Genomic DNA, 24,793 nt, shown 5'->3' with positions numbered 1-24,793 from the left:
AAATGTCCTCTGGGAAAAAAATTGCCCCAACTGAGAACCTCTGACCTAGATTATAATTACCCATTTTGCCCAGACACACTGGGACAGGTATTGCTGTAGGCAGAACCAGAGAAGGTATTTTGTGATTTTCTTGGTTATGTACATTAACAAGATGTAGTTGTTGTTTTTTTAATTTTTTATTAGATTTATTTATTTTTGAGAGACAGAGTGAGACAGAATGTGAGCATGGGAGGGGCAGAGACAGAAGGAGACACAGAATCTTAAAGCAGACTCCAGGCTCTGAGCAGGCATTCAGTACAGAGCCTGATGCCGAGCTCGGACCCACGAACCATGAGATCATGACCTGAACCAAAGTTGGACATTTAACTGACTGAACCACCCAGGCACCCCAAAATGTAGTTGTTTTTACCTTTAAGGTTATATATAATGATAGAAACATTGAATGGCTTTGATTTTTTTCTGTTCAGATTTGACTAATTTATTATGTGTAATTTAAAAAAAATACTCATTTAAGTAATCTCTGCACCCAACATTGGACTCAGACTCACGACCCCTAGATCAAGAGTCGCATGCTCTTGTGACTGAGCTAGCTAGCCAGGCACCCCTTATGTATGAATTTTTATCCTGTGGGGAAAAGATTATGTGTACTGTATCCTCTCTGACAATCTAGAGGCTTTTTGATTGGGATATATGGTTTTCTGTGAAGGAGGATGTGAAGTCATTGACTCTAACTTTGGATCCATTTCAGAGGTAAAGTCTTTCAAGTCTGCTCATAGTCCCCATATAGATTATCAGAAGTATGTAACCTAGGGAATAGGAAGTATAGAGATTTATGTTAGGCTATTTTGTTCACTCCTTGGAGACAAAGAAATGAAATGTGGCTAATTCATCATTGTCTTGTCTCCAGTACACGAAAGCAGTGAGAGCACAATAAATATTTGTTGAAGCAAATCTTGAATACTTTGGTCAATGTGTGGTTTTAGCTTTTGGTGGGCCTAAGGCTTCCCTAATTGTAAAGCAGAATTGATAAGTACCATTTTTCCTGCTTAACTTCCAGGGGCTTTATGAGGATGAATTAAATAATAGATTTTCAGTGAGGCTAATCTACTAAGCTTATACTTTCTAAGTGCTACACAGGAGGCCAAACTTACGGTCTCATTGCTGGAACATGTCTCTCAGAGGTGATTTATAAGCTCTGACTTTCCACACTCAGAACTAAAGCAGCAGCTGCTACAGTTATGGTATGATCCACAGGATTGACATGTATATTCTTTGACTAGTCCAGACAGGATCTTTTTTTGCTGCTTTCAAATTCCAAAGCCTATCCTTTCCTTATATTGGTCATTATATTTGGTCTGTTCTTGTATACTTCGAGAACGCCCACAGCTGGAAGCTCTGTGCTCTGGAACTCTTCATTTAGTCATAGACTGGGTAACCATCCCAGAGAGGAATCTGAGAATTTCCATAATAGGAATGAACACGGTCAAGAAAGTGATCTATCCATCTGAGACAGTCTTCTGGCTTTTAATTACGGTGAGATTAGTCTTTCCACACAGATACTGTGCCAAAGAGCCTATACTTTTTTTTAAGACCATCATAGGTTCACTAGGTAATTCTTTAGCCTCAAAATGAGATTAACATCTCAAGAAATTAGACTCAGGAAACAGCGTGTGAAATAGGCTGAGACTACTTTGTGTCTCCCCTATGCATATTGCCACCATTGTAGATGAATTCTAATTACAGAGCTTTAGAGATCATTTTGTATAGACCCTCTTCTTATAGATGAGAGAACTGAGGCTCAGAGAGGTTGGGTACATAAGTCAAGACATATATATGTGTGTAGCTGAGCCAGGACTAGAACCTAGATTTTTGAGTTCTCTTTTTAATATTTTATTTTTAATATTTTTATTATTTATTTAATATTTTAATATTTTATTTTAAAATAATCTCTAGACCCAATGTTGGGCTCGAACTCACAACTCCAAGGTCAGGAGTTGCATTACAGCCCTCTTCATTATACAAAAAAGTTACAACTTGATGCCAGCAGAAGCAAGGCAAGCAGCAAAAATGATTGAATTGGGTTAGAAGTAATCAGTAGGGGGTGGTGGCAAGTGTGGCCAACTAGAGAGCCCACCCCTTCTAAATATAAATGAATATAAATGAATCCCATCCAGGGGTGCCTGGGTGGCTCAGTCGGTTAAGCGTCCAACTTTGGCTCAGGTCATGATCTCATAGTTCGTGAGTTCGAGCCCCACATTGGGCTCTGTGCTGACAGATCAGAGCCTGGAGCCTGCTTCTGATTCTGTTTCCCTCTCTTTCTGCTCTTACCCCACTTGTGCTCTGTTTCTCTCTCTCTCAAAAAATGAATAAATGTTAAAAAAATTTTTTAAAAAAATGAATCCCATCTAAATGAAGCTTTGACTTAGCGTCAGCCTTTTGTTTCCATGAGGGCCTCTGGGTTTTTTTCAAAGGAAGCCAGAAATTAAGATTTTTAATGTGAAATCTCCTGATTTTTAGATGTTGTAACAAACTGCTACCTTATTGTATGGATAAAATAAATCTGTATACCATGCCTATTCTGCCTTAGAGCCACCAGTTTAAAACCTTTGTGCTTCAGCAGGATGTTTTTCCCTCAAGTTTAGTTTCTTGGTCTGTCACTAATTCATAGGTGAGTGGAGGCAATTCCTTTTTGCTATCTCCTACTGTGCCCTTCCTAACTTCATACCCCCTCCCCCCTCTTTAAAATGAAATAAAATAAAAAAACCCAGGTATTTATTGAGCATCTACTGTGTGCCAGATGCTGTAGTAGACACGTGACTGACTGCCCATAATAACCTCTTTGATGTTTTCATTTTAGGGCCCTACATACAATCTCTCTTCTCTATTTTTGGCCAACAATACATAGTTTATTTCTAGTATAATTTTTAATTATTCAAGTTTTATGACTTCTGTCATCAGATAAGGTGACATAAGTGACATCAGATTGGCTGGGCATCAATAAAAGCAATTAGGCTGGATATGGCCTTGAACTTTTTTTTTTTTAGACCAGCCCACCTTCTAGTCTTAAGGTATAGTGAGGAATCTTGCAGTAAAACAGCACTCCTTCCTCTGGAGGCTGCCTGAACCCAAGGGCTCTCCTCCTTGCTATCACCATCATACTTGGATTTTTTTTTTTTTTTTTCCTTTTCTCCCTAAAGCCTGACTGGGTGCATTCTGTTTCCCAAGCTTCACACTCCCCTCTGCATACTCAGTGAGCCAATCTCTTAACAGTGTTAAAAAAGAAGACCAATTTTCCACCTGCTAGCTCTTCTGGCACACGCTCATAAGACAGCACCAGGCTTTTGTTTCCCTTTCTTTCACAATTCCTTAAATGGTTCTTGCCCTACATTGTGAAAGTCCAGCAGAGCTCAGACTTCTGGGAAGTAAGTCTTTCAGCCTAACAGGTATATGTGGCCTGGAAATGGACAGTGTGGCAATTTATTTTTATTTATTTTTATTTTTTGAGAGAGAGAGTACAAGCGAGGGAGGGGCAGTGGGAGAGGGAAGGAGAGAATCTTAAACAGGCTCCACTCAGCATAGAGCCCGACATGGGGCTTGATCCCATGACCCTGGAATCATGACCTGAGCTGAAATCAAGAGTCGGACGTTCAGCGGACTGAGCCACCTAGGTGCCCCCAGGGTGGTAATTTTTTAAGTCTTCTTTTGCTTTGGGTCTTATCTAATGCCTCACCTAATAGTTCCTACCTCTTGCTGAAAATGGGAGAGGGAAGGAAAGGGAAAGTATGATAAAGTTTTCTTAAAAGGGTTGAGCTTGGATTATCTGAGCACTGGGATCACTTACACAGGTCTTTCTTTTTAAGTTGCTAGATGGCAAAGCCCCCAAAATCATGAGAATGATATCCTAACTCATCCCCTGGAGAAAAGAGCTGACTTGTGCCTTGGGAGTCCAACAAAATGGTCTTGAATGCATTGCTTGGCCTCAGACATTACATCATCACTAAACCTTTCTGTGCTGACATTATATGGGTACGGTATAGGTGTGGGAGTTCACCAGTAAGTGTGCTCCAGGCCAGTGAAGCACTCTATAGAGTTATAACTTTGCTCTTTTTATAACTCTGTGCAGCCCTGATTAAGCTTACTGGAGGCATGGCATGCCATATATTCTCCTTTATCTGAAATCAAGGCATAGTCTCGGTTTCCATCCTTTGGCTTGCTTTGTGACTTGAGGCTCATATTTTCTTTTCCTTGTCTTTCTTTTACATCTTAAGTGTTTTTAGCCCTTTAGCTTCTGAGGCACTTTCATTTCATGTTGAATCCTCCCAGTGACAGGCTTCACCCCCATGAGAAGCTGAGGCCTAGAGTGTTTGAAACAGCAGATGTAATTGGTCACAGAACCAGGACTAGACTGGTTCTTTTTTTGTTCTTTTTTTTAAGTTTATTGATTTATTTTTGAGAGAAAGAGAGCAGGGGAGGGGCAGAGAGAGAGAGGGAGAGAGAGAGAGAATCCCAAGCAGGCTCTGCACTGTCAGGGTGGAGCCCAATGCAAGGCTTGAACCACAAACTGTGAGATCATGACCTGAGCTGAAACTAAGTGTCAGATGCTTAACTGCCTGAGCCACTCAGGGGCCCCAGGACTAGACTGGCTCTTGCTGTGATTGCACTCTCTTCCTCGTAGACATGCAGCCCCCTGGGCTCTACAAAGCAGGTGTTGGTAGTGTCTTCCATGGGCTAATGAGAAAGTGGAATCCTTTGTATATATTATTTAGAAGACTTTATTTTATAAAAAAAGATAGCATGAAAATAACTTGTTTATTAAATCAGCCATTTATAGCTCTTTTGGAATCCTAAACCTCTTTAAATATCTAAAAGCTATGAATACTTATTTCAGGAAAATGTACATATGCACATCATTTTGCATAGAAAATTAGACTTTGTGGAATTCCTGAAACCTGGAGGTTCTAAGGTGTTAGCAATCCTGGATTAAGATTTTAGCCGTGGATTAGGTCATCTTTTAGTCCATTTACTGATGCAGTTTTAGAGCTTAGAAAGCTTAAAAGATTTTGGAGTACACGCAGGCCTGTTAATATGGTCTGGTTTATAATTGTTCATCTAAGAAGGAATACTAGGTGTGCTGATTTCTTAAGAACAGTTCTTAAGTATATGGAGAACAACAGAGGGTTACTGGAAGGGTTGTGGGAGGGGGATGGGCTAAATGGGTAAGGGGCATTAAGGAATCTACTCCTGAAATCATTGTTGCACTGTATGCTAACTAACTTGGATGTAAATTAAAAACATAAATTAAATTAAAAAAAAAAAATTTCTTAAGAGATTGATGTGATCTGGTGACACAACATGACAGTTCTCCTTTATTATTTTTTTTTTAATGTTTATCTTTGAGAGAGAGAGGGAGTGAGCATGAGCAGGGGAGGGGCACAGAGAGGCGGAGACAGAGGATCCGAAGCACAGCTCTGTGCTGTGCTCAAATTCACTAACTGCGAGATCATGACCTGAGCTGACACTTAACTGATTGAGCCACCCTAGTGCCCCTAAAGAAATTCTTTAAAAATGTACTTTATTTTTTATTTTAGAGAGGGAGCACAAGAGGGGGAGGGGGGCAGAGGGAGAGAGAGAATCCCAAGCAGCCTCCACACTCAGCATGGAGCCCGAAGTGGGGCTCAATCCCACAACCCTGGGATCATGACCTGAGCCAAATTCAGACACTCAACTGACTAAGCCACTTAGGTACCCCAAAGTTCTCCTTTAATGTAGTTCCTGGCTCAGAGACTGGACTCTATTAAGAAATTCCTGGTTGGGGTGCCTGGGTGGCTCAGTCGGTTAGGCGGCCAACTTCAGCTCAGGTCATGATCTTGTGGTCCGTGAGTTCTAGCCCCGCGTCAGGCTCTGTGCTGACAGCTCAGAGCCTGGAGCCTGCTTCATATTCTGTGTCTCCCTCTCTCTGACCCTTCCCTGTTCATGCTCTGTCTCTCCCTGTCTCAAAAATAAATAAACGTTAAAAAAAAATTTTTTTTAATTAAAAAAAAAAAAAAAAAGAAATTCCTGGTAGGGAACAGTATAACTTTTCCTGTTCTACCTGCCCCATCCTCCTTCGAGATTTTACTTCCAGTACTTTTGCCTCTTTTTTGGGTGTCTTCAACCTTTGGAGAAAAAAGTGACATTTCTTCCTCTGAATGGTTGGAGACCCTTGCTTGAATGGAATATAAATACTCATATGCAGACTGAAATGAATGATGCCATCTCTCCACTTTTCAGACCCCACAGACAAAAACTGAGGCCCACAGAAGAGAGATTAGTTGCTGAAGGCCATTGGGTTGATTGCCCAGGTTTCCAAAAGACTTTTGCCAAATAAAAATTCTAAATAATGCAGGCTACTTTGTTACAAGCAGCTGTTGGAGATTTAGAGCATTTTTAAATTTCTTCCCTACTGATTATTTGACTATTATTGGCTGTCTTTATGGAACGTTTCTTTACTAATAGAATTTTTCCTACTTAGAACCCATAAAGGTTAGTTATTTTAATAAAGCAAAGAATTCCAGGAGCCTAATGGAGCCAAAATGGCAAATGGTCCAAAGAAGCAAGAATCATGTAACTTTACATGCACAAAATAGTGGTAATATGGGGCGCCTGGGTGGCCCAGTCGGTTAAGCATCCGATTTCTACTCAGGTCATAATCTCATGGTTTGTGGGTTCGAGCCCAAGTCAGGCTCTGTATTGACGGCTTGCAGTCAGGAGCCTGCTTCTGATTCTTTGTCTCCCTCTTTCTCTGTCCCTCCCCAGCTCACGCTCTGTCTCTCTCTCTCTCAAAAATAAACAAACATTAAAAAAAGATGTATTCCAATTCAACAATGAAATTTTTAAAAAATAGTGGTAATCTTACGAGTATGTATATTTGTATTTTTTTTTTTTTAATTTTTGTTTTTAATGTTTATTTATTTTTGAGAGAGATAGAGACAGAATGCGAGTGGGTTAGGGGCAGAGAGAGAGGGAGACACAGAATCCGAAGCAGGCTCCAGGCTCCAGGCTCCGAGCTGTCAGCACAGAGCCCAACGCAGGGCTCGAACCCATGAGCTGTGAGATCATAACCTGAGCTGAAGTTGGGTGCTCAACCGACTGAGCCACCCAGGTGCCCTGGTATATTTGTATTCTTTTGTGGGAGCCAATGGAATTCTATTTCTTCTACCATAAATCAGATAAACCTATGACTTTGACCATTTCCAAAGCAAAATTTCCCTGATTGCTTTTTTAAAGGGAACTTTATTTTTTTAATTTTTTTAAATGTTTTTTTATTTTTGAGAGAGTGAGAGACCGTGTGAGTGGGGGAGGGGGAGAGGGAGAGGGAGACAGGGGATCCCAAGCTGGTTCTGTGCTGAAAGCAGAGAGAGTCCCACTGGGGGGGCTTGAACGCATGAGCTGTGAGATCATGACCTGAGCTGAAGTTGGATGCTTAACCACTGAGCCACCAGGTGCCCCTCCCTGATTGCTTTGGATGACATTTGTGGCAGGTACTGAGTATAAATGATATGAGTATTATATACCAATGGCAAACCTTTTTCTGGAAATAGTCTTCTAGAGAGCACATCACAAAATTGGTCAATCACATTTTTGTCCCTTTCTGACAAAAGGGCAGGAAGAAGTAAGAGTTTGTTTGATTTAAAGAGTAGTCTCTCCGCTGTTACTAATCTAGGCTAGAAAGCCATCTGGTTTTTCTATCCTAGTCAATACAGTTAATTAGACAGACATGCCATTTGTTGGAGTCTAATTAATCAATTACTATGGAAGGAGCCTTGGAGAACTATGTAAGTTGATCAGTACTCAATGAATAGTAATTGATCGATGTTCCCTTCTTTATCAACAGATGTTGAGGAATATCAAATGTTGTGCAAATATACAGGCACACACTTAGATATATATACACTTAGAGAGAAATTGAGCAGAAAGATTTCTTTTAGCAAAAGGCCTGTTAAGACATTCATTGGGTTATTCTTGGAGCATATCAGGTGATGGCCTATCCGTCCTGCCATCTAGAATTTCTTTTTAATGTGGATTTTGGGTGAGAAGAAGGGGGCAGTTTTTATTTATATCTATGTTTCTAAACCCAACGAGACCTTAGACTATTGATAGTAGGGAGTTATCTATGATGTGTTTAAATACAGGTGTTAGGGAGAGAAAAATAGTTGCTTTGCTTGAAGATGGCTAATAAATTTGCAGTTTTGTTTTTTTCCAAGAAGCTTCTATTTAATAAGCAGTTTTGCTGTGGCAGGCCAAGCCACGTTTAGATCCCTCTTTGAATCTTCGGGTTATTAAAAATTTCTTACAACTTGGGTGACTCTACAAAGGTGGTCTCTATATTTAGAGGCATGGGTTTCTCTTGGTATTGAGCTAGCAAAATGCCTTTGCAAATAGAAAAAGGTCTTTCTCAGAGCTTGTGTAACTTGAGAATACTAGGATGAAAGGGGCAGGAATTCCTGGAGGGGATGCTGGGCATTGCAGCAGCCTACCAGGGTAGGGTGCTGGTGAATGGCTGTTTTCTGGGTTCATAGATTAACAAGGATATGTAGGCAAATGAGACAGTGACAGAGTTCCGAATGCAGTAATCTTTTTTTCTTGTTGATGGTGGTGGCTCCTTCTTGAAATCTATTGAGAAGAACAGTTGTTGTATCCCTCTGCTTGAACAGGTTAATAGCTCCATACTGATAGTGGATTAGAGAAAATGCACTGGCCTCAGGTTAACTCTATTTAGAACTAGGCTACTTCAAGATCAGTAAACAGGCTGTCCTCTTGGACTACACAACAAATGAACAGTGAGATGAGTCAGAGTGTGGCTAGCCCTTAAACTTTGTGGCCAGCTGGGAAGGATTATGGAGGATGTGGATCCGTAATTTGTGTAATTTATGCTCGTTTTTGTATTGGTATCACCCATCTTACAAATTAAAATTAAGTACTTCTCCCATTCTCTGATCTGAAGAAACCTGTGGGTCTCCCACCTCCCCCTGCCTGCCAACCCCAATCTAGAGCATTTTGGGAAATGGGGCTTTAATTGCCAAGACTATCTAAAATATTTTTTCTCCTTCTTTGAAGCCCTGCCCTATTCATCTCAGTTAGGATATAGAGCGAAAGACCCATATGAAGTGAGTTTTTAATTTGTCATTTACCCCTCACTGTTTGGAGTAAAGTCAAAGAAAAGACCTAAGAGGAGGTAATGAGTTCTTCATATTCATATCCTCCCTTGGCCACACACTTAATAGCACCTTATTTAGTTTTTGCTTTTCTAAAACTGAATAGTAATCTTTATGTTTTCTCATGGTGGTGTTTTAAATGTGAATTTTGCTTGTGAAGTCCTCCATTACAAAAGGGAATAAAAATGTTAAACGTAGGAATTTGGGCAACCATTTTTTCCCCATGATGTTTCTTACCTATTTTATTTACTTTTTAATTTTTATTTCTTTCTTTATTTTTTTTTTAAAGTTTATTTCTGACAGAGAGAGAGAGAGAGAGAGAGACAGAGCATGAATGGGGGAGGGGCAGAGGGAGAGGGAGACACAGAATTGGAAGCAGGCTCCAGGCTCTGAGCTGTCAGCACAGAGCCGGACGCGGGGCTCGAACTCACAGACCACGAGATCATGACCTGAGCTGAAGTCAGACGCTCAACCGACTGAGCCACCCAGGCGCCCCAATTTCTTTAAATGTTTATTTATTTTTGAGAGAGAAAGAGACAGAGCGTGAGCAGGGGAGGGCAGAGAGAGAGGGAGACACAGAATCTGAAGCAGGTTCCAGGCTCCAGGCTGTTAGCACAAAGCCCGACGTGGGGTCAACCTCACAAACCATGAGATCATGACCCAAGCTGAAGTCAGATGCTTAACCGACTGAGCCACCCAGGTGCCCCTATAGCTTATCTTTTTTTAATGGGTTATGTGCTGCTGAACCTTTCTGTTATCTAGGCCAGAAGCCTTTATTGCAGGTCAGCTTCAGATTCAACACCAGAATCCCTGGGTAAGAATAGCAGATACTATTTGAAATTAGATATCAAGGTAAAAAGGAAAAGAGAGAGAGAAACCTGTACCTTCAGTTTCACCACTTGAGGCGATGTTCAATTTTCTGGTTAATTCAAATAATTATTATGTTTCTACGTTTGGGTATAAATTGTAAACTTTGGGTTTTTTGGTACTGATTGGTGTTGATACTATTTGGTCTTTGCTTTCTTGCTCGTTTTTCCTTGCACCCCACAACAAATATTTAAATATTTGTGGGAGAAAGCCAATCAAGACCTACAGTGCCCATTTGTCCTCTTAAGGATTGTCTATTAACAGGGCCTTCGTTGGAGGCTCCAGTCCGACTCCAGGAGGAGGTGGGCCCTTCCAACACAGCCTTAGAAGAGGGGAACGTTTCCAACTTCCCTGATGATGTTAAACGTATCTCTGCACTCAGCCCACTTGAAATAATCTTGTATTCCTGCAAGGCTTTAAAAAAAAAAAGAAGAAGAAGAGCTCTTTTGGCTACCATATGTTTTAAATTAGTTCAGAACTCCATCCCCTCTCCTGGAGTACTCTTCTCCCGATACTCCTATAACTTGCTCTCTCACTTCCTTCAGAGCTCTGCTTAAAATGCCATGTTATCAGAGAGGCCTTCTGTGACCACTGTATATAAAACAGAAATAACAAACTCCCAGTACTCCCTCCCTATATGTCCTAACCTCCTGTTTAATCTTTCTTTTTTTTTAATAAGTTCATTTTTATTTATTAAAAAAAATTTTTTTTAACTTTTTACTTACTTTTGACAGAGCATGAGCAGGGGAGGGGAAGAGAGAGAGGGAGACACAGAATCTGAAGCAGGCTCCAGCCTCTGAGTTGTCAGCACAGAGCCCAACATGGGGCTTGAACCCACAAACTGTGAGATGACCTGAGCTGGAGTCGGTGCCACCCAGGCACCCCTAATTTTTCTTTATAACACTTACCACCATCAGATACATACATACATATGTGAATATATATGTATATATTTTTTTAATATATTCTTATCTTTTTTTTCCTCTACCCACTCTCCTCTCACATGTATATAATTTTTTCTGTCCCCATCCAATAAAATGTAAGCTTCATGAGGGCAGGGACAGCATCTTTTTTGACCAATTCTGTATTTCTTTCCTTGGAACAGTGCCCAACACATAGTAGACATTGGGTAAATATTTGTTTAATGAATAAAGGATGAACTCATTTTTATTTCAGTCTCCCACAGTCAGCAGTATCCCAGGCAGCCAATTTTTAATGCTGGAAGGGGCCCAGCAGACAACCATGAAATGCCATAAATGAATTCCAGGGCAGTTTTGTGATTCCAGTGTGTGAACACTTAAACGGTCTGACTAGACGGCAGTGGGTCAAGACCCCCGCCTTGGAAATCATCCCAAGCTGTTCCCTTGTGATGGTTCCAAGAGGAAGAGAGGGTCAGGAGTTGCTCGTATCCCTGAGGGGAAGCCTGTACATTGTATGCATTTTCTACATATTTTAGGAGCTGTCATATTAAATCCAAGAGGCCTTAACTCTGTGGGAGTTTTCTTCCTTCTAAGGCAGTCTTCTGAGTCAGCATTCTGTCTGGGAGCCCCTTTTACCTGGTCATGACTTTCCCTGCTGAATAGCTGAACAAATAGGCAAGCACTGATCCTTCACTATGAAATAGTAAACCTCGGATAAGCCCGGCCTTGTCTCACTTTTTTTTCACCTTTTCTTAATATTTGTTGTTTGTTTAGTTTGAGAAAGGTTGGGAGGGGGGGCAAGGGAGCAGGAAGCCTATAAAGTCTTATAGCCTCTTTTAAACATAGAGCATGAAATGAGATGTTGAGTAATAAATAAGTTTCATGCCATATATATATATGTACATGCACACACACAAATAATTAGTGGACAGTTCTTTTATGTTCTGTCTCCGCATGTGTCTTATTTTGTGTTCCAGTTTTAGGTGCACATAATTTATTTGGAAATGTAGGAAATAGTAGAGGAATGGAGAAGGAAGATAGGGAAAGGATGAGTGGTTTAGCAAGCCAGCTACAACTGTGGGCAATTGGAGTTTGATCCTGAGGGGAGAGTGTATTGAACATATATTTCAGAGTTATTTCACCTGGGAACAAGGAAGCTGGAATATTGATACACCAACTCCCATCCGTCATTGGTTGAGTGCTGCTTCTAAGTGTTCGTTCACCAGAACAGCCTGCAGCCTCCTAGGCTTTGGCTTAGATAACCGGTTGGAGATCAGGTACAGTACATGCAGCAATAAGGCCTGAGGGATATGAGCCAGGCATCAAGGATCGAGCTATGCCATACTTCCTGTTACTGCTGAAACAGCACCCATTACTTTACCTTTGCTCCTTCCTTTCACCTTTTCACATCTTTACCCAAGGCCAGCTCAGTGCTCAAATCGATCTTGCTTTGCCTCTTGTGAATCACCATCTTATTTCTCATAATGGCACCTAGTGATTTCTACTTCATGGAATGGTAGTCATGTACCTACATGTATGTTTTCTACCTCATTTAAGCTCCTTGGGAACCCAGGTGTTACCTTACATATCTTTGTAAGCCCCAGAGTATCTGGCACAGAAATGCTTCGTTAGTATGTAATCAATGAATCTTTACCTCTAACTAGTAGGTGGTTTTGCAAACAGGCTTGAGAGGAAAGCCCTTGGGCTACTGAATTCCCGCTTCCTAATTTTAACAAGGAAAATGTTATAAACTACAGGGAGTTAGTTACTGGATGAATCCTAAAGTCAGGGCAACAAGGATTCATTTTTTTCTTGTTTTAAGGAAACTTTTTAAAAGTGTACACTTTAGTAGCATTAAGTATATTCACATCATTGTGTAACCATCTCCACCATCCATCTCCAGAAGTTTTTTATCTTCCCAAACTGAAATTCCATACCCATTTAACAGCAGCTCCCCACTCCTCCTTCCCTCCAGTCCTTGGAAACTACCATTCTACTTTCTGTCTCAATGAATCCGACTACCCTGGGCACCTCATAAGTGGAATCATACAGTATTTATGTTTTTGTGATTGGCTTATTTCACTTAGCAAGTTCAAGATTCATCCATGTTACAGCACAAGTCAGAATTTCCTTCCTTTTTGAGATTGAATAATGTTCCATTGTATGTATTAACCACATTTTTTATACATTGATGGACACTTGGGTTGCTTCCACCTCTTGGCTAATGTGATAATGCTGCTGTGAACACAGGTGTACAAATATCTCTTAGAGATCCTTTTTTGAATTCTTTGGATATTTTCCCAGAAGTGGAATTGCTGGATCGTGTAGTAATTTTAATCGTGTTTGAATTTTTTGAGGAACTACTTGCTGTTTTTATTTTATTTTATTTTTTTAATTTACATCCAAATTAGTTAGCATATAGTGCAACAATGATTTCAGGAGTAGATTCCCTATAATGCCCCCTACCCGTTTAGCCCATTCCCCCTCCCACAACCACTCCAGTAACCCTCAGTTTGTTCTCCATATTTAAGAGTCTCTTATGTTTTGTCCTCCTCCCTGTTTTTATATTATTTTTGCTTCCCTTCCCTTATGCTCATCTGTTCTGTGTCTTAAAGTCCTCATATGAGTGAAGTCATATGATATTTGTCTTTCTCTGACTAATTTTGCTTAGCTATTTTTTTTTTTTTTATATTAGCTATCCTAATGAGTGTAAGGCAGTATCTTATTTGGTTTCAATATGCATTTTCCCTAATGATTAGTGATGTTGAGTATCTTTTCATGTGTTTATTGGCCATTTGTATATGACCACTATATATATTTTTTCTTTTGGAGAAATGTCTATTCAAGTCCTTTGCCCATTTTTAAAAATCAAGTTGTTTTTTGATGATGTTAAGGAAACTTTTTAATTGAAGTCTTATAAGATTAGTCTTTGAGTGTCCTTGTCTTGAGCATATTTCCGTAATGACTTGTCAAGTAACCATGAGCCAGCAGCTTAGGGACTTTCAGCTCTGATCTGATTTCTACCATTCCTTCCAGAGTAATAATAGAATCTTAGAATTAAATGAGCTTCAGAGAGTGTCTTAGTCTGTTATGGCTGCTATAAGAAAACAGCACAGACTGGGTGGCTTATAAAAGACAGGAATTTCTTTCTCACAGTTCTGGAAGCTCAAAGTCCAAGATCAGGGTCCAAGACCAGCAAGGGTTCTGGTGAAGGCCCTCTTCTGGGTTGCAGACTGTGGACTTCTCTGTGTGTCCTCACATAGTGGAAGGCAGCTTGGGACATATGTTGGGTCTCTATTAAGAGTGCTAATTCTGTTCATGAAGGGTCTACCCTCATGATCTAATCACTTCCCAAAGGCCCCACCTCCTGATACCATTACATTGGGCATTAGGATTTCAACATGTGAATTTGGTGGGGGAACACTAACATTCAGACAATAACAGAGAGCAACCAGATGAGGAAACTGGACCCATTTCTTTTTCCACTGTGCCCTGGGCTACATGACCTAGCCCCTGTGGGTAGCATTTGCTTTATCTTTAAACATGCCTTTCTTTGCCTCCTTTCTCCTATTCCTACAAGTATTTTGAAGACTGCTGAATTGATTTTTAATTATTGTAAAGTATTTACATTAGGCATGAGGTTGTGTGTATGTTGAACTTAACAGTTTTTGGAATTGTTCACACTGTCATTTTTAAGTAAGAAGTTTTCTTTAGAAAACTATAGGCCTTTCTTTTTCTGGGGAGATAAGGAGATGAGACCAAAAGGCAAGAAGTAATGCTGACTTCAACTTAAAGTAATATACTTTTGTTCATCTTTGCAAGTAAATGAGCAGTCAGATTTGCTGACTTGTTGCTGTTAGGCAATGTTAGACAATGCTTTTATAAGTCCTAATTAGAATCAATCTGGTTCAGTGTCCTATCTGAGATGAAGTAATTTGGAGCTGCCACATAAAAGGGGATTGCTTATGCCCCTGGCACTAATTCATGGCTGGGTTGGCAATGGCTTCCTGTTCAAAGATGTCAGTTGACAGCAGGGAAGTTTAGGATGCTTACCATTGCAAAAAAAAGATCTCTGGGAAGCTCCTAATTTTTTTTCTGTATTAAAAGGTTTTTGTTTTTTTTTTTAATTCTGATAAAAATACATATAACATAGCAATCACTATGGAAATTATATGGAGGCTCTTTGAAAAATTAAAAATAGAATTACCATATGATACAGTAATTCCACTACTTAGTGTTTGCTCAAGGAAAATGAAAAGATATATGCACCCCTATGTTTATTGCAGCAATATTTACAATAGCCAAGCTACGGAAGCAACCCAAGTATACATTGATAGATGAATAGATTAAGAAAGTGTGTGTGTGTGTGTGTGTGTGTGTGTGTGTGTGTAATGGAATATTAGTCATAAAAAAGAATGAGATCTTGCCACTTGCAACAATGTGGATAGTCTTAAAGGGTATTATGTTAAGTGAAATAAGTCAGAGGCAAATACCATATGATTTCACTTATATGTGTAATATAAAAACAAAAATAAAAACCAGAAACAGACCCATAAATACAGAAAACAAACTGGTGGTTTCCAGGGAGAGGCACAAACTTCCAGTTTTAAAATAAGTTAAAGGGTGCCTGGGTGGCTCAGGCATCAGGTTAGGCATCCGACTTCAGCTCAGGTCATGATCTCGCAGTTTGTGGGTTCAAGCCCCATGTCAGGCTCTGTGCTGACAGCTTGCTCAGAGCCTGTCTGCTCCAGATTCTCTCTCCCTTTCTCTCTGTCCTTCCCCCACCCCCCACACACACTCTGTCTCTGTATCTCTCAAAAATAAATAAACATGAAAAAAATAATTAAAAAAAATAAGTTCAGTCATGGAGATGAAAAGTATGGCATGGGGAATGTAGTCAATAATATTTTGATGGCATATGCTGACAGATGGTAACTACACTTATCATGGTGAGCACTGAGTAATGTGTAGAATTGTCAAGTCACTATGTTGTACACCTGAAACTAATATAACATTGTATGTCAACTATGCTTCATAATAAAAATTTTAAATATATATATATATATATATATATATATATATATACACATATACATACATACACACACACACATACATATGCACATAACATAAAACTTTCCATTGTAATCATTTTTAAGTGTGCAATTCTGTGGCATTAACTACATTCACATTGGTGTGTAGCCATCACCACTGTCCATTTCTAGAACTTGTTCATTCCAAACTGAAACTCCATACCCGTTTAACAGTAGCTCCCCATTCCTCCCTTCCCCCCCAATTCCTTGGCAACTACCATTCTACATTCTGTCTCTATGACTTTGACTACTCTAGGTACCTCATAAGTTGAACTATACAATATTTGTCTTTTTGTATCTGGCTTATTTCACTTAGCATAATGCCTTCAAGATTCATCCGTGTTGTAGCATGTATCAGGATTTTCTTTTCAAGGCTGAATAATAGTCCGTTGAATGTATATACCACATTTTATTCATCCATTCATCCATTGATGGACATTTAGATCTTTTCCACATTTTGACTATCATAAACATTCTTCTGTGAACATTGGTGTACAGATAGCTCAAGTTCCTGCTTTCAGTTCTTTGATATATACCTAGGAGTGGAACTGCTAAGTCATATGGCAGTTCTATGATTAACTTTTTGAGGAACCTCCATATGGTGTTCCATAGTGGCTGCACCATTTATTCCCACTAGCAGTGCATAGGTTTTCAATTTCACCACATCCTTGCCCAACATTTGTTTTCTGGGGGGTTTTGGTAATAGCCATCCCAATGACTGTGAAGTGGTATCTCACTGTGGTTTTGCTTTTCATTTCCCTAATGATTAGTGATGCTGAGCATCTTTTCATGTGCTTCTTAGGCATTTATATGTTTTCTTTGAAGAAATGTCTGTTCCAGTCCTTTGCCCATTTTTCAATTAGGTTGTTTGGTTGTGGCTGAATTTTATCCAATGAGTCTTTTAATTGGCAAATACTTTTTTTTAAATCTTTATTTATCTTTGAGAAAGAGAGCTAACGAGCAGGGGAGGAACAGAGAGGGAGACACAGAATCTGAAGCAGGCTCCAGGCTCTGAGCTGTCAGCACAGCTGACCTGACGCAGGGCACGAACCTGTGAACAGCAAGTTCATGACCTGAGCCGAAGTTGGATGCTTAACTGGCTGAGCCACCCAGGTGCCCCTTACTGGCAAACACTTTAAAGAAGGTATTTGTTGCATGATGCCTTATGAATATATGCCCATTTGTCTTATTTATTTAAAAAAATCTCACTTGGGCACCTGGGTGGCTCAGTCGGTTGAGCATCCAACTCTTGATCTCAGTTCAGGTCATAATCTCACGGTTTGTGATACCGAGCCCCACATTATCACGGAGCCTGCTTGGGATTCTCTCTCTTCCTCTCTCTCTCTGCATCTCCCCAGCTCCTACCCTCTCTCTCTCAAAATAAATAAATAAACTTAAAAAATAAAGTAAAAAGTAAAAAGAATCTTTGTACACATAGGTAGATAGATGTATATCAATATATAAATAATATATGTATATATTTTTTATCCCAACAGTATATCCTTTCAGGCTCTGATGACTTTAACCTGTATATGTGGAGAATTCCTGCAGATCCAGAAGCAGGTGAGTATATCCTTAGTATGAACCTACTTAATGTTGGCTCTACTGACCTTTGGCATGCTGTACCCTGAAAGGACTGATCTGTAGCAATAGAGGATGATATTTCTCTCTTAAGGAATAAGCTTATCAGAAAAGCAACCAAAGGAAACGAGCATAAAAATTAGAAGCCAGATTTCACTCTAACCTTCATACAGATCCTTACTGACATAGTGATGCTCAGATTTTTTTCCTCCTAAGAACTTTTCTTTAGACTTCATAGATTTCCATTATGTCCATTTTCACACCTGTAATATTTTTATCTTGCTTTTACATGCTTTTTCTTTATTATCCATCTGCACATTCCTGTTTGTTATGTACAAAGAGTTGTTAGGGCCTCTTCCTTTCCTTTGGCCTCCCTGGTGATGTCAAGTAAAGGGAAACTTTCTTTGTTGATGGATAGGCTCACTCCCTGGATTTGGCTGACCCCAGATATCGAAGAAATTAGGAAGAAATATTTCTGCATTTTCTCTAGATGTATTCTGAAAAACACCTGCAGCTTTCCATAAATTTGGATCTAAGCCATCTATGCTTTCAAACAGCATGGATTGTTCTTCATTCTTGATAATAGTGTCCTCGGCTCAGTTGAGTCTTACACTGGTTGCTTCCTACTGGTAGGAAAATGTCTATTTTTTATTCTCAAGGACAGCTCAATATAGCCATCTGCTCCAGTGATACATGGCATCAAACTGGAAAATGGCCATTAGGAAAGTAATAGGAGACTAAGCCAAGTGTAGTACATAAAATTTGTCTAGTGCTCAGAGTTTAGGGAAGTTGTTGGCTTGCCCATTACCAAATTAACAATATTGTTACCAAATATCTGCCTTTCAAAACTTGTTGAAGCCTACTTTTGATGTAACTATCCTATTACTGTGGTCTGGTTACTAAACAAGTTGCAAAAGGCCTTTTTTCCCTTCTGGAATTTGGAAAGCATGAGGGAAGCAGCTTACCTGTGAAGCACGACCAGATGGGACAGCAGCAGTCTATCTGAACCAAAGCGGTATTCTAGCTCTAGAGGTAGTTCTGTAGTAGGTCTCCTACCCCCCTAATCTTCTAGATTGATTAGCTGGGAAGTAGTCTTTGGGCTTAATTTTATCTTTTACCTGATCTAAAAAAGCTCTTAATTATTAAGTCAATGTGACTTTTAAAATAGAAAGTGGACAACCCCCTTCCTGTGGTACTGTTCTCTGGAATCTTTTTCATGTTTGTATAAAGAGAGAACAGAGAAGATTTAGCAATGGTAGTCTAGGTTTTTTTCCTCTCCTAGCTAATTTTTGTACTGATTTAGGGTATGGGCCACAATTAGGCTGACTTTTGTTTTTTTAGAGGGAGAGAGAGAGAGAGAGAGTGTGTGAGCACACACGAGTAGGGGAGAGGCAGAAGGAGCAAGAGAGAATCCTAAGCAGGCTTTCACTTGGCGTGGAGTCTGACATAGGGCTCAATCCCACGGCTCTGGGATCATGACTTGATCCAAAATCAAGAGTCGGACACTCAACTGACCAAGCCACCCAGGCACCCCAGGCTGACTTTTTAAGTATAGATACCTATGCAGTCTTGGAGTTGGCAGGGACCTGATAGCTGATTTAGGATTCCAATATTAAAACCAGGATATGGATACCTAGACTTTCCAAGTATTTTTATAGGCACAGCTGCTTTAAAGGAATTCAGTTCTAAATTCTCAAATTCCATGTGTATTCTTTCATAAAATCAGTATTCCTAAGAAAGTACCCATTCTCCTTCCCCACTTCCCCCTTTCCCTTCTACTTTAGAAAACAAAACAAAACACCCAGAAAACCTTTCAGAAATTTACTCCATAAATTTCTGACCATTTGAACCCTAGAACATTGTGCATTGCTGTGAGGTATATAAACCTCCAAGTTGCAAAAATATATTAGGCTGAAATTGGGGGGGGGGGGTGTAGGTAATGTGGCAATATTATTTCAAGGAGGAAAAAAGAATAATGTAAATTTTCTATTAAAAAAGGACTAACGGGGCACCTGGGTGGCTCAGTTGGGTAAGCGTCCAACTTCGGCTCAGGTCATGATCTCTCATTTCATGAGTTGGAGCCCTGCATCAGGCTCTCTGCTGTCAGAGCCCACTTCGGATCATCTGTACCCCCAACCTCCCTGCCCCTCCCCTGCTCGCACATGCACGCACACTCTCTTTCTCTCTCTTAAGAATGAACAAACATTTGTTTTTAAAAAAGGATTCGTAGGACTAGATCCAGCAGAGGAAGCAGTAGGTAGCTCCTGCCATAAAGGTGTCAGAGAGCTGCGGCAACAAAGCGTGCTAGAAGAACTCAAATTCTGGAGAAGGAAGAGCCCTTCCTAGCCGAGCAGAAAGTGCTGACCTTTGTCTTTCCTAGGCGCATCTGGGCGGAGGCTGCAGATTGGGCTGCCTCAGGCAGGCTGCTGGGGGTCAGAAGAAATCAGAATTTGCAATGACCACATGGGTTGATATGACAGAGTACAATCTAGGAGTGCCTCAAACCCATGGCCATTCTTCCCCGTAGGACTTTTGCTGAGTGCTGGGGTTGTCCTGGGAGCTAGGGGGCTGGGCTGGAGAGGCAAAATTCAGTTCCCACCTTAACACAGCGTTTTGGAGGCAAAGGCTCCCTAGTGGGAGGGGCCTGCTCCACTGGGCATTTGCCAGATTGTGAACCTGCACAGGAAAGGAGGATAAAGAGCTAAGCTTAAAATTTCCAAAGGACAGAACATTCAGAACAGCGGACAACAGAGACTTGTCAGACTCCCCATTAAAAGCCCAGGAGGCTTACACTTGAGAATGAGGCTGGACCAGAAAGGCTGAATGAGATCGTGCAATCTTCTGGTGCTTAGGACACAGACTCCAGTTAGAGGAAGGCACCTGCCACATATACCCTCCAGGTCTTGCCTTTGAGACCTCTGAAACCAGAAGTAGACTTATTCCTACTAAAAAAGCAACCAAGCCCTGACCTAGTTCCTCTTGATTAGATTGAGGATGATCAGCTCCTTACCTTATTTTCTATAGAGTGGAATGGGTATGGAGGAAATCAGCTTTAGTCTGTTAGTCTTCTTGGACTGCTATAACAAAATCCCACAAAATGGGTGACTTTAAGAGCAGAAATGTATTTTCTCTCACAGTTCTGGAGGTTAGAAGTCCAAGGTCAAGATGCTGGCAAGTTTGATTTCTCCTGAGGCTTCTCTTCTTGGCTTGCAAATGACCACCTTCTCACTGTGTTCTCACATGGCCTTTTCTCTGTGCACACACATTACTGGTGTCCCTCCTTTTTATGAGGACACCAGTCCTATTGGAGTAGAGTCCTACCCTTATGACTCCATGTAACTTTAATTACTTCCTTAAAAGCCTTATATCCAAATACAGTCACATTGGGAATTAGGGCTTCAACATTTGTATCTGGGGGAGACATTTCAGTCCATAGCAGTCTCTATGGTTGTCTCTCCCTCCCCCCACCATACACACACACACACACACACACACACACACACACACACACACACACACTCAGTGTCCAGCATACAATAAAAAATTATGAGGCATAAAAATGTGGCCACTAATAAAGAGGGAAAAAATAATCAGTAGGAGCCAACCCACAAAATTATCCATATATTGAAGCTAACAGATAAAGACCTTAAATATTATAAATGTGATAAAGAAAATAGAAGAAACATGGAGAATCTCAATGGAGAATTGGAATCTATTTAGAAAACAATTATGTAGACATTCTAAAACTGAAAACTGTATCTAACTAAGAATGCATTCGGTGGATTTAACCTACAGTGGACAGGCTTGTGAATAGAAGGCAGGTCAATAAAAAATATCAAAGGTCAATGAGAACAGAGAATGGAAAGAGCAGAACAGTGTAAGAGACAAGTGGAACACAGATGATCTAGCATATATGAAATTGAAGTCCCAGAAGTATAAGAGAGAAAATGAAGCAGAAACAATATATGAAGAGGTAATAGCTAAAATAATTTCCCCAAACAAATGAAATATACTAATTTTCAGATTCAAGAAACTCAGTAATCACAAACAGGATAAATACAGCACACTTAGGCACATCATAAGTCAAACTCTGGAAAACAAAAGATAATGAGAAACCAAAAGCAGCCTAAGAAAATGTACAAATCACTTATAAATGAGCAACAATAAGAGTGACGGCCAAATTATGGAAGTCATAATATAATAGAATGACATCTCTAAAGTGCTTAGAGAATTAAAATCTGCCAACCCAGAATTCTATATCCAGGGAAAATATCTACCAAAAATGTAGGTTTAATAAAGACATGTTTGCAAAGAAATTATAGAATTTTAATGTAATCACTTACAGGCTTCAATGAATTAATGCATCTATATACTGAGCGTTGACAGGTGCCAACATCATAAAAAGAAAAGCAATTAGACATTGTGTGCCTCCTGATAAAAGAGTACAATACTACTAATAGGCTTGCCAAATAAAACAACTCTGAATAAAACTTCAGGATCCAGCTTTCAGTTTGCAGGAAGCACAGAGGACAGAGGAGCAAATTGTGCTATGGTGTGAGGATACCATCCACAAAACCCAGACTGTCAGAAATGATAGGTCAAATGGCCTGTTTTCTCCAATAAATACATTCTAATGAGAAAAAGAGCGGATGGACAGGAGGAAACCTATTGTTTAAGAAATGTAAAAGACATATTAAATAAAACAAAAACCAGGCAAAACTGAAGTTTTAGAAATGCACACTTGGATGAATAAAATTATTAACAATGCAGAGAGGTGATTAATATAGCAATCAGGATAATAGTTGATTAAGGGGGTGGGAAAGGGTTGTAATTGGAATGAGGCACATGGGGCATGAAAATGGCCAGAAAATATTCCAAGTTTTGACCTGGATGTTGGTTATAAAGGGTGTTCAACTTTATGAATCTCCACTTTTTGAGCTATTTTCTAGATATTTTTTTAATTCCTCAAGAAAAAAAGAAAAATTAATAAATACTTATGAATCAAAGAATAAATCACAATAGAAATATAATTTTCTCAACTAAATAAAGATGAAAACATGAGATCCCAGCATTCATCCCATGAACACTGCATGGATATTTGGCCAGATCAGTGGTCTATAAAATTTTCTGTTCACATACCCAACCCCACAATCATTTTTTCTTGAGTTATAACTTACATATATTTAAGTACACTTTTATTGAGGAATAACTTAAAACCTCTGCCAGGATATCCATCATGATAAAGTGCTTGTTCCCCCAGGGTAATGCCAGTGACTAGAAAGTTCTTCCATAAGTCTTACTCTGTTTCCTGGTACTTTCTTGAGTGCTGGCTTAATGAGAATGGCCCTTCTTCCTCTTCATAGCTTTTTACTCATTTGAAGGTAGCACTCATGTGCTCTTCTAGATCTTCTCCAGAGATAGCACCCCCCATGTTTAGTTTAGCAGTTCTTCAAAGAGATGATGTTTGTTTTCTTTGCTATACTGATTTCTCTCCTCTGGATTTGTTCTACCTCTGTTTAAGGGTTCACTGAATAAGCTCAACAGATGAAGTCTGACCAGGGAAAATCTTGGCTCCTTGATATTTAGTGTGCTACCGGGTGTTTCAGGAAATACACTCGGCATCACTCAAGCTGTTTTTGGAGGCCCCAGAACCCGTGATCTGCTCATACTTAGAGTTGGCTAGGAACTCTGTGGTTTCCACATGGGCTGTGGTTGGCTCTGGATTCCCATCCTTTACTTGATGCTTGGGTTTCTTTGTACACAAGTGAAGAATAGGACGTTATGATTACCTTTCTTGTTGGATTCGCTAACTGGTAACGGAGGGGTTTGTTTTCTCTGTATTGCCCTTCAACATTAGTCTATCACAATAAGTCTGCCCCTTTGATCATTGTCTTGCTTTGTGTGTAAGCACCTTTTTGCATTATTTTTTGTGAACCTTGGCTCATTTAGTGAATGCAGCCTTCCTGCCACTCTTCTGACAACCCACCCACATTCTTTTCTTTTCCCTTGTTCATATATCTTTCCTTTTCCTTTCTATTCTTTTTATTCTTTCTTCATAACTTTCACTATTTTTATAAGTAAGTACTTCTTTTTAATCAAAATAATACAGGTATATATTTTTAAGTCAAATAATATTACAAAACTTTTTTCTTTTTTTTTTTAAACACAACAGTTCCTTTCTTTTCCTGTAACTCCTGATATCTTTGAATTTTCAATATTGGACATTCTCTATTGACTTTCTGCTCTTGAAATCAGCTACTTTCCCCGAATGGGAATCTTTGAGCTAGTGGTATTTGCTTGGTAGTTAAGCCATGATTCTAAGAGCCAAATAGGAGAATAGAGCTATGGCTCTCACAGATCTATACACAGATTTGTATTTAATCCCACCCCGAGGTCTCTGAGGTCTCTGCCTGTGTGGGGAATGGGCAGTTTCCTGGCCATGTGTGCTCAGAGGGGAGCATAATGGTATAACTGCCTCTTTATACAGGCTCTCAACTCCTCCTGTTTTGAGCCCTACTCTTAAACCTGGCTTCAGGGATATTTAGAACCCCTCATTTTTATATGTAACCTCTCTATTTAAATGTTAGCAATGAATTTGTAACTTTAAAAACATTCAGCAGTGTTCGGCAAGCCAAGCATAGTATATGAGGTAGATGCAGCCTTTGGGTTCTAGCTTTGAATGCTCAGATGACAAAAAGTCTGAGGGGAAATTCCTACTTTAATCTATGGCCTCTTTGATTTAAACAAAATATGGATGAGGCCGAGCTCACTCACTCTATGCATGCCTGCCTGCCACTTGAACAGAAGATACTAAGGCAGGCTAATATGGGGAAACTGCCTTGCTTATATGCCTTAATAAGACAAGCCATCAGCACTTAACGCATGCCTACTGTATGCTTTGCAGGGCATACCAAATGCTGAGAGAACTAGTGGAGAGAAGTCCTGAGTGTGAGCCAAAAGCAAGGGCATCCTTTTCTTCTCCACTCTCCTGTTCACAAAGACTGAAAATCACTGGGGGAACTCCAGTTCCAAACTCCAAAGAGCTGAAATGTATTTATTATATAAATGGTACTGATTTAACAAACTGGCTAAGTAATCTGCTTAGGGCTTCCCAGTAGGCTGAGGAAATCATTTTGAG

The 24,793-nt window shown here is 39.9% G+C and overlaps 1 protein-coding gene across 3 annotated transcripts in view; it reads left to right on the top strand.

Annotated features, from left to right (window-relative positions):
* DCAF5 (DDB1 and CUL4 associated factor 5) overlaps positions 1 to 24,793 on the top strand; it is a 105,843-nt gene that overhangs the window by 59,748 nt on the left and 21,302 nt on the right. For all 3 annotated transcript variants that reach the window (XM_019451422.2, XM_019451419.2, XM_053889532.1), the window contains exon 7: positions 17,571 to 17,637. In XM_019451422.2, coding sequence (XP_019306967.1) covers positions 17,571 to 17,637 — 67 coding nt within the window. The remainder of the gene's footprint in view (positions 1 to 17,570; positions 17,638 to 24,793) is intronic.

This window comes from Panthera pardus, unplaced genomic scaffold, assembly GCF_024362965.1.
Source record: "Panthera pardus isolate Hobbes unplaced genomic scaffold, ASM2436296v1 HiC_scaffold_24, whole genome shotgun sequence".
Classification (NCBI taxonomy): domain Eukaryota; kingdom Metazoa; phylum Chordata; class Mammalia; order Carnivora; family Felidae; genus Panthera; species Panthera pardus.
Note: the sequence above shows the minus strand (reverse complement) of the source record. Positions and strands in the feature narration are given on the sequence as shown.